This window comes from Candida oxycetoniae (assembly GCF_023343755.2).
Source record: "Candida oxycetoniae strain CBS 10844 chromosome Unknown scaffold26, whole genome shotgun sequence".
NCBI lineage: Eukaryota > Fungi > Ascomycota > Pichiomycetes > Serinales > Debaryomycetaceae > Lodderomyces > Lodderomyces oxycetoniae.
Genome location: NW_026055444.1, coordinates 98,794 through 116,270, shown reverse-complemented (window position 1 = coordinate 116,270; position 17,477 = coordinate 98,794). Strand labels below are relative to the sequence as shown.

The window sequence follows — 17,477 nt, the reverse complement described above, 5'->3', positions numbered from 1 at the left end:
CCGTGTGTGAAAAAGTATAAGGGTACAGAGTGTTGCCCCACTATCGAGCAGAGCGAAATGGTGTCTGTGTAGTCAGTATATCGACCAGAGCGAAATAGGGTAGTGTCGATAATATTATTTTTTATGTAGTTTTCAGTCCCCCACAATGTGCTCCACTATCTCGCTCCGCTCGATAGTGTAGTGTAGTGTCGATGTATTCAGTGTGCTCCACTATCTCGCTTCGCTCGATAGTGTAGTGTAGTGTCGATGTAGTCAGCGTGCTCCACTATCTCGCTCCGCTCGATAGTAAAGTGTAGTGTAGTGTACCAATTAGGCAACCCCAACAATTCTCTATCTCCGCTAATTATATTTATCCATAATTTCCTAAAAAGGAGGTAAAATAGAGAAAACTTCTTATTTCTATAAGGAGTTTATTCTCTATTATATACTTTTTTCATATCAGCTGACACTTGACAAATGTAGCAAATTGAAATTAGCTGATAGATAATACAACTAAAGTTGATACATAATAACTCAAGGTATCAAGGTACAAGGTGTTGCAGAATTATAACTTAAAGTTACCTAGGTACAAAGTAATGCTTAAAGGTATATAGGTACAAAGTAATGCTTAAAGGTATATAGGTACAAAGTAATGCTTAAAGGTATATAGGTACAAAGTAATGCTTAAAGGTATATAGGTACAAAGTAATGCTTAAAGGTATATAGGTACAAAGTAATGCTTAAAGGTATATAGGTATAAAGTAATGCTTAAAGGTATATAGGTATAAAGTACTGCTCCACTATCTCGCTCTCCTCGATAGTATTAAAAGGTAATACTCCACTATCTCGCTCTCCTCGATAGTATTAAAAGGTAATACTCCACTATCTCGCTCTCCTCGATAGTATTAAAAGGTAATACTCCACTATCTCGCTCTCCTCGATAGTATTAAAAGGTAATACTCCACTATCTCGCTCTCCTCGATAGTATTAAAAGGTAATACTCCACTATCTCGCTCTCCTCGATAGTGATAAAAGGGGGGAAGATGGGAAATATCAATTGATGATATTTTTTCTCTTCACCTTACTAAACCTTCTAGATACATTTTTTATTTGCTGTAATAGCCTTAATGCAAGGGTAGTGTAGCGCTGATGCCCTTTACAATGGATGGAAAAACAATTTCCATCAAAAATTAAACTCCGCAAACAAAATATGCACTAAAAACCACCGGAGTTAGAAACTTTGTAATTTTAAACAAACAAACTTCATGTGAAAAGACAAGAGGATAATGGAAAAGTCATTTGATTCTTTTTTCTGGGGGAGAGAGGGGGGATTGTAAGCAAGCATATAAAGTAATACACATATCTCTAATATCTCTAATATCTCTTGCAGGAAAAGCTCAAAACAGGTTGAGCTATTAGCTATTGCAATAATATTAGTAGTGAGATTACGATGCTGATGCTGATGCTGAGTTTGATAGAGGTTGTTAGTACCTATGTTACCAAATGGTATGTAATTGTACCTTTAATATTCATCTTGTACAAGTTGTTTGACACTATATATGAAGTGTATTTGATGAAGAAATTTGGTGCTAAACGATTTGCTAATTTCGAAACCGATGGGTATTTTGGCTTCCATATACCATTTGTTCTCATTAAAAAGAAGAGTGAAGGAACACTTATAGATTTTAGCGCCGAAAGGTACTCGAAAATATCAAGACCAGATGTGCCTACTTTGACCTTTAAAATTTTCAATATTCCAATTGTTGCTACAAAAGATCCCGAAAATATCAAGGCTATATTGGCAACTCAGTTTAGTGACTTTTCCTTGGGTACAAGACATGCTCATTTCCTACCGTTATTGGGTGACGGGATCTTCACTTTGGACGGCCAAGGATGGAAAGATTCTCGTCAAATGTTGAGACCACAATTTGCTAGAGAACAAATTGCCCATGTCAAGATGTTGGAGCCTCACATTCAAGTGTTTTTCAAACACGTTTATAAGAGCAAGGGACAAGTTTTTGATATTCAAGAGTTGCTTTTCAGACTTACTGTTGATTCGGCTACTGAGTTTTTGTTTGGCCAATCTGTTGAGAGTCTTCGAGATGCTTCAATTGGCATGCAAAATGACGCTACTGAGATCCCCGGTACAAAGGAGTTTGCTAAAGCTTTCAACTTTTCACAAAACTACTTGGCTTCAAGAGTCGTGTTGCAAAAGTTTTATTGGTTGTTGAATGGTAAAAAATTTAGAGAATGTAATCAAGTGGTTCACAAGTTTGCTCAACACTATGTTAGAAAGGCATTGAGTTTGACGGCTGCTGATTTGGAAAAGGAAAATGGGTATATTTTCCTTTACGAATTGGTTAAACACACTAGAGACCCAAAAGTCTTGCAGGATCAATTGTTGAATATCTTGGTGGCTGGTAGAGATACAACTGCAGGATTATTGTCATTTGTCTTTTTTGAATTGGCAAGAAATCCAAATGTGTTTGCCAAGTTGAAGGAGGAATTATATAACAAATTTGGTTCAGGAAAAGAGGCTCGTATTGATGAAATTACATTTGAGTCGTTGAAAGGATGCGAGTACTTGAAAGCTGTCTTGAATGAATGTTTGCGTTTGTATCCCTCGGTGCCACAAAATTTCAGAATTGCTACAAGAACAACAACTTTACCCCATGGTGGTGGAAAAGATGGATTATCACCTATATTGATCCGCAAAGGTCAAAATGTTATTTATTCAGTGTTTGCATTGCACAGGGATGAAAAGTATTACGGAAAAGATGCTAATGAGTTTAGACCTGAAAGATGGTTTGAACCAGAAACTAGGAAATTGGGCTGGGCTTTTGTACCATTTAATGGAGGTCCTAGAATTTGTTTGGGACAACAATTTGCCTTGACTGAAGCTAGTTATGTTGTAACGAGGTTGATCCAAGAGTTTGGCCATTTGACTATGGACCCTAATACTCCATACCCACCTAAAAAGATGTCACACTTGACCTTGTCTTTGTATGATGGAGTAAATATTTCTATGTACTAGAAGAAGAAAGGGGAGAGTGAAGTGAGGTGAGGTGAGTAAGAAGAGTGAAGGGAGGTGAGGTGAGTGAGAAGAGTGAAGGGAGGTGAGGTGAGTAAGAAGAGTGAAGGGAGGTGAGGTGAGTGAGAAGAGTGAAGGGAGGTGAGGAGAGTAAGAAGAGTGAAGGGGAGGTGAAAGGAGTGAGAAGAGTTCAGTTCATTTACAGGTTTTGATTGCATTTTTTTCTTCTTTTCTTTGAACAAAACGTAGTCTTCTATGTAGTTGCTCTAAGTGAGACAGAGAAAGGCTCTTTCCAACTTGCTCTTGGCTCAAAGATGGGTCATCTTTAAGCTGAGCTGAGCTGAGAGAAAGGCTCTTTCCAAGTTACTCTTCTCCTTCTTCAATACAAAGATGGGCCATCTTTGAGGTGAGCTTGACCTTTGTGAGGGTAGGCTTCTATTGGTAGCGCATTGATGGTAGAAAAAAAAAATTGATAAATTTCCAACTGAATTTTTCAAAAGGCATTGATTAATAAACAAGGTTTACTATATTTGCTTTTGTTGGTAGGAGAGGGGGCCCGTTTTCTGTAGAATGTCATTTCAGTGGTCGCCCGATGAGTTTGCTGAGATATACAATGCAATCAAATTTCAACCAGATATTGACTTGTCTACGCTAGATTTCCTGCCTATATCAACGGATCTTTTACATGTTCTTACAACACCCATACCACTGCAGGAGTCAAGAAATAAGTTGAATGAGCCGGTTACTCTTTCCAATGGAGACAGGATTGAGCCAAATCAAGCATTTGTCGAGATTAGTGGTGTTTTGGCTACAGAGTTGGATTTGGATGAGATATGTACTGCGGAACTTTTATACAATGCTCAGGAAATAAGCTTTAAAAAGGGAACTTCCCTAAACGATTCGGCAAAATTGAGTTATTTTCTTAGAGACGAGTACATTTTGAATATCTTGGGCTATTTGGTATCAAAACGGGAGCTCAATTTGGATGTAGAAAAGGTGTTTGATAATGTTGTTGCTAGTTTTGACAAGATTTATAAACTAGTTGGAAATCTAAATAATATGATCGATAAGCAAAAAGTCACGGGTGATGTTAATAATCTAGTGTTCATCAATGGGGTCAATTTCGCTAGGGTGCAGTTGTTCAAGTGCCATGAACTATTAGGACTGATTCTATTTGGACTATCTCAATTTTACTTTGACAAAATCGGTCAGTTGAAAAATTACCAAAAAATTTTGACCATTGTGAAAAGTTGTTTAAGTAGCGATGATATTCTCGTTACTCATTTTATACCCTTTGTTTTAAACTTTTATCAAAAAGCTCAAGAGACGGAGATAATGAGTGAGTTGTACACACATATTGTTGTCAAATCGATACATTTGGAAAAAAGTGAAACTTTTGATTTATCAAAGTCTAACCTCAATGGATTCGAAATAGTCACGAGCTTTGTATTTCTTACCCAGTTTATACCCTGGTGTAAGAAACAGTCCCAATCACAATCAAAATATGACTTTCAGGAGAGTATAATCAAGTACATGGAACAGTTGATTAGCTATGGAGTAATGGAGCTTTTACTAAGTTATTGTTCTGAAACCGCAACACAAAAAACTAGAAATATATTTGAACTATCAGATACCTATGACTTTAGATCTTTACTACAAACAAGTCTTCCCAGAATGCAACCAACCAAGTTTACATATCCAAGTTCAAGTGAACTAAACAACCTTGCTCGACAGAGACCAGGTTTGGAAAATGTGAAAAAACTAACAGATATTTCCTTTTTAAAGCTAAATCCAGAGTTTAATGACTCTTTGATAGCGCCGCTTTTTCAAACCTTTTTCAGCACTTTTATTTCTAATGCTGCATTGATATTAACATCGTTAAGAGATAGCGAGGAGGACTTTGCATTATCGTTTCAAGATAGACAAGCGGAGGATGAAACTAGTGACGACGATAGCGATAATGATGATAAAAAGAAAAAATTGGAAAGTTCTCCGCCACTACTGGAGTTTGATGAAATTGCTCAACGAGCAGATTTGGAAAGATTTTATCTAGCATTTGCTTATACATATGACAATAGACCTGAATTGTGTTCGTTGTTTTGGTCAGAAGAAGAAATAACAAATGAAGTTGTGGGATTCTTATCGTGGGGATTATCTAATAACACCTCGCCTTTGATTGTGGCATCGTTTAGTGTTTTGTTAGCTTCCTTGGCTTCTGGGGGATCTAAAATGGCAACAAAAATTTGGGACATCTTGATAAACAATAATAACACAAATATGAAAAAGAATGATTATTCGAAAATATCAATTGATTCAATTCATGACTCGTTACTTTATTACGTTGAATCTTTAAAGACTAATTTTGAAGAAGACTTGGCTGAACAGTTTCTTGTTCTCCAAAAAAAACACGAAACCATGTTTGCTAACCGACCCAGTATTGATGTTGAAGGTGGTCAAAGCAACAAAATTTGCATTGAACTAGCAGAGGATTCGATTGTATCGATCTCTGGTTTTGCACATTTATTGTCGTCCATCTTGAAGAATCTCTCGGATAACTCAGATAGAGATATTGAAATACGAAATATTGCATACCAGAGGTTCATACCTATAATAAGTCAATATCTAGACTTTGACAATTTGATCAATGGGGGGAAGATATTGCAAGTTAACATTAATTCCAACCCATCAAATAGTCCAAGCTATGTTGATTTGCCGGAAATACATGTCAGCGATGACTCACGTGTGATTTTGTTGAACTTGGTGTTTCGCTTATTGGGGAACTTTGTTGAGAATAGTAATGATTCATTTGTAAGATATGAAATTTGGAGACTTCTTGATCGATGGATGTATCATGGATTGCACATGGTTGTACCAAACCAGAATTCAAACGATTTGTTTGGTAAGCAAAACGAAACTAGGAAATACACAAGAAAAAGATCCCTTGGAATGATTGAGGTATTTGTCAACAACTTGACACACTATAGCCAAGTGTTGAATTTCACCGATATCGTAAAAAAGTTATTGCAACCACTTGGTACAGCAAATGCATTTGATAAATATACACTAGCCTATCCGTGTGATTTGGGATATGGCTATAGACCAAATAATCAAATTGGTATTTGGCCCTATATTGAGTTTCTTTTGCGAGAGGTGTTTGGCCAGTCCCACAGCCTAGACAATTCTAATGATAGAATCAATTTGCAAACCCTTGTGCTATCATTATGCAGTGATGCATTGAGAGAAGTTGATTGGCGATTTCTAAGTCATATTGCTATGAAGGTTATTCGAGACTTCAAGACTTCATCCTTTGACACGATGTTTGATTCCAAAGTTCCTGGGGCTCCTATAAACTACGATGTTTATGTTAAGTTGCACCATTCGTTGGCAATTGTAAGTTACTTTTTTGAAAATAATATTTGTCAGGCTTTGTTCAAAGTCATTAATCAAGGAATTGACTCGGTAAATTCTTCTTCAACAATTTCTCAAATTGTTAGCCAAGCATTAGATGTGCTTACCATGTTGATGGAAATCCAAGATACATACAAGACATACTTGCTACCTGTTTTGAAAAGCAGAAATATTATTCAACAACCAATTCACCGGAATTCAATTGTTGGTATGGGAACCTCAATGAGTTTAGTCTTGAACCAGCCGCAATCTATATTTGATAATATTTACCTTGCCAAAAGCTTAGGTTCACAAGGTGTTAGTTCATTTCACGAAATCTTTTTATTCCATATATCCTCCATCGTGCATGTTGCCTTATTTGTCAGTTGCGAAAACTCCATTTCCTCAAATGCACTAAAGATTGTGAAAAGTATTGCTCTGTCACCACACTTTAGAAATTCCAAAACCGAAGCTGACCCATTATTAAACAATGACAGATTGTTGACCACTTTCCAAAACATTGATGAGTCTGAAAAGATAAAATTTGCATTTATTGATAAATTTGAAGAGATTGAAGATAAATTTGATTCAAAGTTTGAAATATTGATTTTGTTAATACAGATACTTGATCAGTCAAAAAACGCAATTAACGTGGCCCACTTTTTGCTAGGCTATGAGATAAGAGGGCAAAGACTTTTTTGGAATAGTGACAAAAAGCATAACACTTTTTTGGAAACTTTACTCAATACACTTTGCGTGAGCTTGAATTTAATCTCCGAATTGGATTATAATAATGGTAATCGTCATGTTATTGATGTTGGGCCAGCCAAGTTGTCCTCATTGATCTTGGAGGTGTTGATAAAGTTATGCAAAGATCCTGTGTCTTCTGCTTTAACCATGAGTTTAGTTAGGGAATACAATGATTTGATTGAGAAGCTCATTTCATTCCAACCCAAACTAGACTTGCTAACCTTGTGGTGTGGGTATGAATTTAATGGCGATTTAGCAGTTGATGTGGAAAACAAATTTCTTGACTCATTACCTAGTATAGAAGCTTTCATTTCCTTCATTAACCAAAGAGATATGGCATTGAAGCTTTTATCTATTGAGCTTTACAGCGTCGAATCTGTGACCAAGAAGCAGTATTACACATCTTTGCTAATTGATAAAACCCAGTTCCCCAGTACATGTGCTAAAATATTGGATTTTTTGGATGTGTTGAATTACATTTTCCATAATTTTGAGATTGAAAAATACGATTATTTGAATAGAACATTTGATATGAGCTTAGTTTTGGAAGAAGTTGCAAAACCAAATTATCAATTCAACTATTCAATTTTAAAGAATGTATTTAGGATATTGTGTCAAGGATCGAATCTTATCACTCCTGAAGCCAAGCAATCTTTTTCCGAAGAGATTATGATTGAAGGAATTAAAATACACGAATTTGTCACTAAATTCCTTGTTATGACAAATTCAAGAGAGGTGCAGCTTAGTTGTTTACAGTCATGGTGCCAATTGATGAAGATTTTGATAATTGAAGAACAGATCCAGTCAAGCGACTTTATAATTGAAGTATTCAATTCGATATTACCCAAGATATCAGCATACTTGGAGTCTGATGTAACATTTTCAGAGGAATTGATATCGTTGTGTGTTTCATTATTTGATTTGTACAGCAAAAAGTTTTTAGCTGCAGCTGGCAAGAATGTCGAAGAAAATGTTATGCTTATCACCAAGGTAATGCCTTTATTCCATACTTGCGTTTCGGGCATTATTAGTTCAAACTCAACTCCAAATTTGAGAGCGGAGTTGTACACGATATTTAACAGTTTTTTGTTGGTGGCATGCACCAGTGAGCTGCTGCTTTCGGATTTGCTTATGAGACAAATCAAGGCAGTCAGTAAGAAATTTTTCCCTGTTATCAGTAATGACTTGTCCTACTCTGAAGGATTAGCAAGAATCAATGCCATATTTGCATTGGAATCGTTACTTCGGTTAGGATATATTATCAAGACCGAGTTTGTGCTCGAAAATATGGTAAAGACAAATTTCTTATCACAAATGTTGCGCTCAATTCGTCGAACAGACGAGGTGATAAAGTCAACGTCAAAAGAAAAATCCGACTTTAGCTTCAACGACTTGTTTGTGGAGCTAACTGCATTTAAAGCTGTTTTATACTTGTTGGTGAAAATTGCTCAAACTAAAGTGGGTGCCTTACAATTGATTCAAAGTGAGCTATTTGCTACATTAAAACATTTACAACTACTTAAAATTGACCCCGATTTGGGATTAAATTTGTATGTAAGCGAAACTCGGAATTTAAAAAGTTCCACTATCAAGGTGTTGTTGGATACTCCCTTATCGTTGACCGACTTGGTGAATCCAGAAAATATTGAGAAAGACGAAAATACGTTATCGTATTTTGATTTGGTGATACCAATATTTGAGTTGATTACCACTGTGCTATTGGCAATGGGACCGAATTATAAACCGGGAATAGTGCAAACCAAATCGTTAATGGAGGATGTGGTCAAACAGTTGGTTGTTGGTGTTTTGAAAAGAGATTATTTACTTGATGCCAACCAAGTCAGCTCGTCAATTTATAAAAAGGATAGCCAAGAAATCATTTTGTTGAAGAAATTAGTACATCTATTCACAGTTATTAATTCATTGATTAAATAAGAGAATAAGAGGAGAACCAAAGAGGAGGGACACTATCGAGCAGAGCGAGATAGTGGAGTATACCAGCACCACTCTAGACTATTGAGAACCAAAGAGGAGTAGAACCAAAGAGGAGTAGAACCAAAGAGGAGTAGAACCAAAGAGGAGTAGAAAATGTTGTATAGTTTTTCAATATCAATAGATGTTATAGATAACATCTTGTATCTCTTTGCACGACCGTCTTTTCGCTAAGAGCTTTGAAAAATCAGACTTTGATTTTTTTTTTTTTATAAAGAACTTGAAGAGGTCTTGAACAATCAAGTAAGGAACCAAAAGATAATGTCCAACGAAAGAACGGATCCTGGTAAGTTTTTAGGAGATATAATTGGATCCTCAGTCAAGGTTAAATTACACAATGGAATTGAGTATCATGGCGATCTACAGACAATTGACGGATATATGAATGTTGTACTAGAGAATGGGAGGGAAGTTATCAATGGCGAAGTTACTAGAAAATACAAGGATTTGTTTCTTAGAGGAAATAACGGTATGTAGAGACTAGACACTAGACGAGTGAAACGAGTCTAGTTGATAGATAGATCAACACTATCGAGCAGAGAGACTAGACGAGTGAAACGAGTCTAGTTGATAGTAGATAGATCAACACTATTGAGCAGAGAGAAAAAAGAAAAGAGAGAGAAGAGAGAGTAGATAGTAGACTATCTCGCTGTGCTCAATAGTCTTCTTTAGATGAAAGCTATACTGTTTGCTACCATCATTTTCTTCTTCTTTACTAATGCATTTACTAACCGATTGTACAGTGTTGTATATAAGTGAAAATTGAACACCACATTTTTTCAGTTTCAAAAGATAACCTCTTGTGTCATGAGACATGATACTTATTGGTTTAAACCTCTTGTCATGAGACATGATATTTATTAGTTTAAGCCCCTTGTCATGAGACATGATATTTATTAGTTTAAGCCCCTTGTCATGAGACATGATATTTATTAGTTTAAGCCCCTTGTCATGAGACATGATATTTATTAGTTTAAGCCCCTTGTCATGAGACATGATATTTATTAGTTTAAGCCCCTTGTCATGAGACATGATATTTAATGTTGTATATGCTTATGAGTCTTCTTCTTCTCTTTGAATCCTCTTGAACAAATTGTAGCAAATCATTTTTCAGTCGTGTATTGTATTACAAAAATATTTGTAGTGCGAAAAATTTAACCAAAAGGAAAAGTTGAAATAAAGCCAACTTTAAAGGTTAGAAACGATTCAGTTTATTACCAATCATGTCGTTTGTTATTAGAAGACAATTGTCAACTTTGATTCCACCAAAGATTGCCTCAGCTAAGGTATGTTTTTTTTCTACTATCGAGCAGAATTTGTAGCTTGGTCTTTCAACTGAAAAGTGGAGCAACACGTATTAGCTTGGTTTAAGGGTCGATATTACTGGAAGTAAGGGTAGGAATCAGGCATAGGATTGAGAGAAAAGAGAGAGTAGATTTTAGACTATCTCGCTGTGCTCGATAGTCTACAAGTCTACAATTAGCTTCAGAATACTAACGATATTACTATTTAGAGTGTTGGCTCAGCACCAAATGCTAAAAGAATGAGCGAAGTTGTTTCGTTTTACAAGAAATTACCACAAGGACCAGCACCAGCGGTTAAAAAGTCTTCGAACCCATTTGTTAGATATAAACAAGCTTACTTTGACGGAGACAATGCCTCGGGAAAACCACTTCTTCACTTGGCTGTTGTTGTACTTTTATTTGGTTATGCTTTGGAGTACCCACATTTGAAAGCTCATCATTGAGGGCCCACCAACACTATCGAGCGGCACTATCGAGCGGCACTATCGAGCAGAGCGAGATAGTGGAGCGACACCTAGTAGCTTGGTCTTTCAACCGACACTATCGAGCGGCACTATCGAGCAGAGCGAGATTGTGGAGCAACACTTGTTGATATAGATTTTCCTTTTGTAAATTGATTTATATTGAATATATTCTTGATTAGCGAGCAAAGCGAGCGACACCGACACTATCGAGCAGAGCGAGATAGTGGAGCGACACCTAATAGCTTGGTCTTTCAACCGACACTATCGAGCGGCACTATCGAGCGGCACTATCGAGCGACACTATCGAGCAGAGCGAGATAGTGGAGCAACATATGTTGATATAGATTCTCCTTTTGTAGATTGATTTTTATTGAATATACTCTTGATTAGCGAGCAAATCGAGCAACACTTTCGAGAGACACCCATTGGCTTGTTACGACACTATCTCGCTCTTCTCGATAGTGTCGCTCGATAGTGGAGCAACACGTATTAGCTTGGTCTTTCAACCGACACTATCGAGCGGCACTATCGAGCGACACCCAGTAGCTTGTTACAACACTATCTCGCTTCGCTCAAAAGTAGCTTGTTACAACACTATCTCGCTTCGCTCAAAAGTAGCTTGTTACAACACTATCTCGCTTCGCTCAAAAGTAGCTTGTTACAACACTATCTCGCTTCGCTCAAAAGTAGCTTGTTACAACACTATCTCGCTTCGCTCAAAAGTAGCTTGTTACAACACTATCTCGCTTCGCTCGATAGTGTTGCTCGATAGTGTTGCTCTATAGTCGAGCAAGACTTTCTAGTGTAATAGTACTTTCAATAATTTACTCCACTAGTGAGCTGTCTTTCTGCTTGCGAGAGTAACAAGATAGTGGTGTAACAAGTAGATATAATAAAGAGGATAACGAGGAAGAAAATATAGTAGAGTAAAGAGTAGACAAAGTAAAGAGCGCAACAAGCTAGAAAAACACTAGAGACATCAGCTTGCTGAGTTTGCTAGAAAAGTAATAGTACCTCTCTAGAAATGTAGTAACTCTCTTGAAAAGTAGTAGCTCTTTAGAAAAGTAATATTACCTCGCTGTGAGCTTTATAGAAGAGTAGTGTCTCGCTATAAAGGTAATAATAGCTCGCAAAGTTGGCAAGAGATAATAGCTAGCAGAGCTGGTAAGGGTAATAGCTCGCTGCGCTCTCTAGAAGAGTAGTGGCTCGCTATAAAGGTAATAATAGCTCGCTGAGCTGCTAAGAGATAATAGCTCGCAAAGTTGGCAAGAGATAATAGCTAGCAGAGCTGGTAAGGGATAATAACTAGCAGAGCTGGTAAGAGATAATAGCTCACTGAGCTCTATAGAAGAGTAGTGGCTCGCTATAAAGGTATTAATAATTCGCTGAGCTGCTAAGAGATAATAGCTCGCTGAGCTGGTAAGAGATAATAGCTCGCTGTTCTCGCAGTAATGGCTCGCAATAATGGCTCGCGGTAATGGCTCGCTCAGCTCGCTAGTTGCGCTCGCGGAATGTCATTTTTTCTGTTGAGAGCAACAGAAAAAATGACATTAGCTCGCTTCGCTCGTGGTATTAGCTCGCTGCCCTCGCTAGCTGGGCTCCCTATTAAATACGAAAACGACTAAAAATCAATACAACATTAATAATCGTTAATTATTTGTTAGTACGAAAAAATAACAAGATAGAAAAAGTCGTTTCTCTTGATAAAAGTATAAAAATACACTATTGATATAACTATAGAATTCTTTTTATTAATTAACAAACCCGTGTAGTTTGGATCCAATTAAGAAGCATTGATTGAAACCCGGTAAAAAGTCTTTTAATTCAGGCTGAGTGTGTTTATACCCCCTTTCCATCCCAGTTTTTTTTTTGTTCAACCTTCAAAAACAATCTTGGTGATTGTTGAGAAAAAGACTAAAGTTTCCATAAAGTGGTTTTGGCTAACCTTTTTTTCTTGTCAACATCAAATAAAGAAGGCCCTAGATTCGAGATCAAGAAAAACTTTTTGTCCAATTGCAGTATATCTCATTTTCGTCAATAAACTAGTTGGTGAACAAGTCAAGACAAGATGTCTGATGATACTAGTAAGGCGCAGCTAAATTATGAGACAAATAAGTATTTGGCCCCTAACCCGTCGCAGCAACTGCTGCAGCTCGCATCATTAACAAATCAAAATCAAAATCAAACCCGTGATCAAACCCGTGATCAATCGTTCAATGGCCAGCCAGCTACTCCAAGAATGCTAAGAAGTGTAAGCGGAACCTTGAGATCAAAGTCGGATTTGCTTCCTACTACTTCTAATGATACCGAAAAATTGGACCTCAATAAACCTGGCGAATCCCAACATTATACTGCTGCAGGCGATACAGAAACTCACAAGCGGAAACCGAGCTTTCGTTTGGATAGTTTGGCTCAACAAAATCCAAATTTAAATCCAAATTCAATGAGTATGGGTGCATACAAACCTGACGACAAGAGCAGAAGGATAGAGACTGCAAACTCACCTCAAAAGAAAGATCAATTGTTGCCACCACTCGCAATCCCATCCCCGGCATCAACACCAGTCGGAGTTATGGCAAAAATGCATCAACAACCATTTAATCCTCCAGATCATATGCCGGAAGGAAGCAAAATTTCACAAACTCTGAGCCGGGATCAGCAATTATCTCAATATCATATTCAACCCAGATCATCGCAATCACAAAACCAGCAACCACCTACACGTCGGAAAAGTCAAACTCAACAGGGACAACAATTTCGTCCACTGCAGCAATTTCAGTTGAATCCATCAAGTTCAAGCCAGCAGCCATCTCAATTACAACATTCTCTACTGTCCCTGCATCCGCAGCAGCAACCTCAACAGCAACCTCAACAGCAACCTCAGCAGCAACCTCAACAGCAACCTCAACAACAGCATCAACAACAGCATCAACAACAGCATCAGCATCAGCATCAACAGCAACAACATCAGCAACAACAGTTTCATAGAAAATCAATTGGAGATTGGGACTTTGTCAAGACGATTGGTGCCGGATCAATGGGTAAAGTTAAATTGGCACAGCATAATACAACACGGGAAATTTGTGCTGTCAAAATTATTCCACGAGCTTCTAAGCTATACCAGCGAGCCCATGCAAATGATCCGCCACCGCAATCGACACAAGAAGCATCACAAAGGCATAAGGACTATGACAAGGAGTTAGCAAGAGATAAGCGGACAATAAGAGAAGGAGCGCTTGGGAGATTGTTATTTCACCCTTTTATTTGTCGATTGTATGAGATGGTGCCAATGACGAATCATTATTATATGTTGTTTGAATATATTGAAGGGGGGCAAATGTTGGATTATATTGTGGCACACGGTTCTTTGAAGGAAAGACATGCAAGGAAATTTGCCAGAGGAATAGCATCGGCTTTGGATTATTGTCATCGAAACAATGTTGTTCATAGAGATTTGAAGATTGAGAATATTATGATTAACGAGAAGGGAGATGTCAAGATTATTGATTTTGGTTTGTCAAACCTTTACGCGCCCAGAACGTTGTTGAAAACTTATTGTGGATCGCTTTACTTTGCAGCTCCTGAACTATTAAGCGCCAAGCCGTACATTGGACCGGAAGTTGATATTTGGTCTTTTGGTGTGGTTCTTTATGTGTTGGTATGCGGTAAGGTTCCCTTTGATGATCAATCGGTTTCTGTTTTGCACGAAAAGATCAAAAAGGGAAATGTTGAATATCCTAATTTCCTTTCTCGAGAGTGTGTCTCATTACTTGCTCGGATGTTGGTTGTTGATCCTGTAAAGAGGGCTTCTTTGTATGAGATTACTTCTCATCCATGGTTGAACAAAGGCTATGACCATAAGGTTTCAAATTATTTACCGCGTAGGGAGCCTTTACACTTGCCCTTAGATCCAGAGGTTATCAAACAAATTGTTGCTTTTGATTTAGGATCATTTCAGTCCGTTACAGAAGATTTGACATCAATACTTACTAGTGTTGAATATCAGATGAGTTGCGAAAATTGGTACAATGTGACAAAACAGGGAAAGGAGTATGCTTCTGCACCAAACTCGAATATTTTGCCTGACCCTACAGGTGGTTTCCATCCTTTGGTATCGATATACTTCCTTGTTGTCGAAATGAGAAAGAGAAAGAAGGCAAAAGAGGATGCCATCAGAGCACAAATTGCTCAACAAGAGCAACAACAGAAGTTGCTTCAAGCTCAGCAACAGCAGAAACAACTCCAGCACCAGCGGCAAGAACAAGCATATGCTTCATATCCAACACCACAAGAGGATGTTTCTTATTATCCACAACAACAACAACAACAACAACAAGCGACGAAATCAAGGACTCAACAAGACGACCAGAAAGCTATTGTTCCATCAACTGAAGTTGCTACTCAAGTTGTCATTGCTGGACAATATAGTCCATCGAAAGAGCAAACACCAAACATCTCTCAGCCAAAAATCGTGGAAACATTCAGCGAGTCTACCCCAAAAACCTTGGATCCAAAGAGAGATCAAAGAAAGTCAATTTCAGGCATTGCGTCTCGTCCTGTTATACTTGTTCCAGAGCAAGCACATACATCTCCAGGACAATCTTCGTTTAGTGCTAATCAAACACAAGCATCGGGAAAAAGCGACCTGTTGCTACCTACACAACAACCAACTAGTCCAAGAAGCACAACACCGATTGAAACATTGGATCCTAAGAATATAGGAGTTGGAACGACTGGGTTCAACAATTTATTTAGAAAATTGTCTTCCAAAAAGGGGGGCAGCAAGACCGGATCATCAACAAAAGTATCGGCTTCTCCAAGTTATGAAAAAGACAATATTCGTGTGCTGCCTCAAAGTTTCCACTTGCAAGTGGACCCAATGGTACGTCGTGGAGTGAGTATGAAAGTTACCGCAAAGGAAAAGGAGTCTAGTTTTAAACCATCACCAACAAAACAGGAGAAACAAAAGGAACGCAAAGCAGGCGGAAACCATTTCCGAACACCATCAGCTGGAGTACCTAACAAGAATCATGGATTCATACCTGTTGAGTATTTGCCACCGTTGCCTCATTATGATCCTACCACCAACACTATGATTCAAGATAGTATAGGAGTAAAACAACAACAACAACAACAACAACAACTGCAGCAACAACAGCAACTGCAGCAACAACAACAGCAACAGCAACAACAATCATTGGCAGTTCTTGGACACAAGATGCATCCAACAGCTAGAGCAAAATCTGTAGGTGGTAATGTTCGGAGGGATGCTTATGGTCGCGCTAGAAGCAATACAGCTAATCAACAGTTAGGTGAAGGTTTGGGTACACAAGAAGATGGAAATATGGTTGATACACGAGACGAATCTGACTTAATGCTCTTTGATGATGTCAAATTGGATGACTACGAAATCCCTGACATTCCACAATTGACTGAAGAGGAAGTTATGAGACAGTATAGCAATGCTAAGCCAGGAACAATGCCCTCAATTGAGCATTGTAAGACGTTGTTTTTAAAGGGATTTTTCAGTGTCCAAACAACATCTGCTAAGCCATTGCCTGTCATTAGATATAACATTATCAATGTATTGAGCAAGTTGGGAGTTAGGTTCCAGGAGGTGAAAGGTGGATTCATATGTGTTCATACACCTTCAGTTCAGCAAGATGATGAAGAGAACCAGATTTTGGATGCATACGCACAAGATTATGATGAGAATGAAGAAGAAAAGGAGTTGTATGGGGATGCATTTAGATCGAAATCGTCTACCTTAAAGTCGTCTTCGTTTGATGACGAAAAGCAAACATTGGACGTTTCTCAAGGGACAAAAACCCCAAGTCGTCAACCCTCGTTACATTTTCAAACGGGGCAAGTATCACCAACACCTGGTGGCAAACCTCATAGATCTTCTAACTCCGTTAGTGGCGGCAGCGGCGGCGGTGGTCACAGAAGGAAGATTTCTGTTGGAAATGCATTCCTCAATGCATATAGAAAGAAGGATAGCTCTCAAGTTACCATGCCTCCCAATACACCGGCAACGCTCAAGACTGTACGTGGATTATACGATGAGGAAGATTTTGAAAATCCTAATAATAATCACGTTGGTAATAACCTAGACTTGGAGAACGATGCTTTTGACTATGATAATTCGGCTGAATCGTTGAGTGGGTATGGAGGAGGTAGTGATATGTTGGTGTCTTCTAGAATTGAGCACCGAGCACACCAAAGTGGAAGTCATCATCGTACAGCAAGCACATCATCGAACTATAAACCAGCAAGTAAATCACCTTTGAAATTTGAGATCCATATTGTCAAAGTTCCTCTTGTTGGATTATATGGTGTTCAATTTAAGAAACTTTTAGGTAATACGTGGAACTATAAGACGTTAGCCGGTCAAATACTAAATGAAATGAATTTATAAAAGCGGAGGACTGGCAGTAAGAAGGAAAATGGCCGAGTGCACCTGTAAAAGGAGAGGAAAAATTGCTGTTCTTGTTACTTTTCTTTATGCATGCGTTGACATTAGTCTATAAATACTGTCGAAACTCGGGTAGTTTCTACTTATAGTGTGAC

At 38.0% G+C, this 17,477-nt stretch overlaps 3 protein-coding genes across 3 annotated transcripts; all 3 read left to right on the top strand. All coding sequences in view use genetic code 12, as the record gives it.

Annotated features, from left to right (window-relative positions):
* Positions 1 to 1,429: 1,429 nt before the first annotated feature.
* On the top strand, positions 1,430 to 9,082 carry KGF56_002758 (uncharacterized protein; the record flags this gene model as incomplete). The annotated part of the gene is made up of 2 exons (XM_049324021.1): positions 1,430 to 2,982; positions 3,580 to 9,082. 2 exons carry the CDS (start codon positions 1,430 to 1,432, stop codon positions 9,080 to 9,082), a joined length of 7,056 nt encoding a protein of 2,351 aa, XP_049180206.1.
* Positions 9,083 to 10,362: 1,280 nt separating this feature from the next.
* ATP17 (F1F0 ATP synthase subunit f) lies at positions 10,363 to 10,886 on the top strand (the record flags this gene model as incomplete). Its single annotated transcript, XM_049324020.1, has 2 exons — positions 10,363 to 10,425; positions 10,653 to 10,886. 2 exons carry the CDS (start codon positions 10,363 to 10,365, stop codon positions 10,884 to 10,886), a joined length of 297 nt encoding a protein of 98 aa, XP_049180205.1.
* Positions 10,887 to 12,975: 2,089 nt separating this feature from the next.
* Positions 12,976 to 17,325, top strand: KIN2 (serine/threonine protein kinase; the record flags this gene model as incomplete). The annotated part of the gene is made up of 1 exon (XM_049324019.1): positions 12,976 to 17,325. The coding sequence occupies one exon, from the start codon at positions 12,976 to 12,978 to the stop codon at positions 17,323 to 17,325; it is 4,350 nt and encodes a 1,449-aa protein (XP_049180204.1).
* Between the last annotated feature and the right edge of the window lie 152 nt (positions 17,326 to 17,477).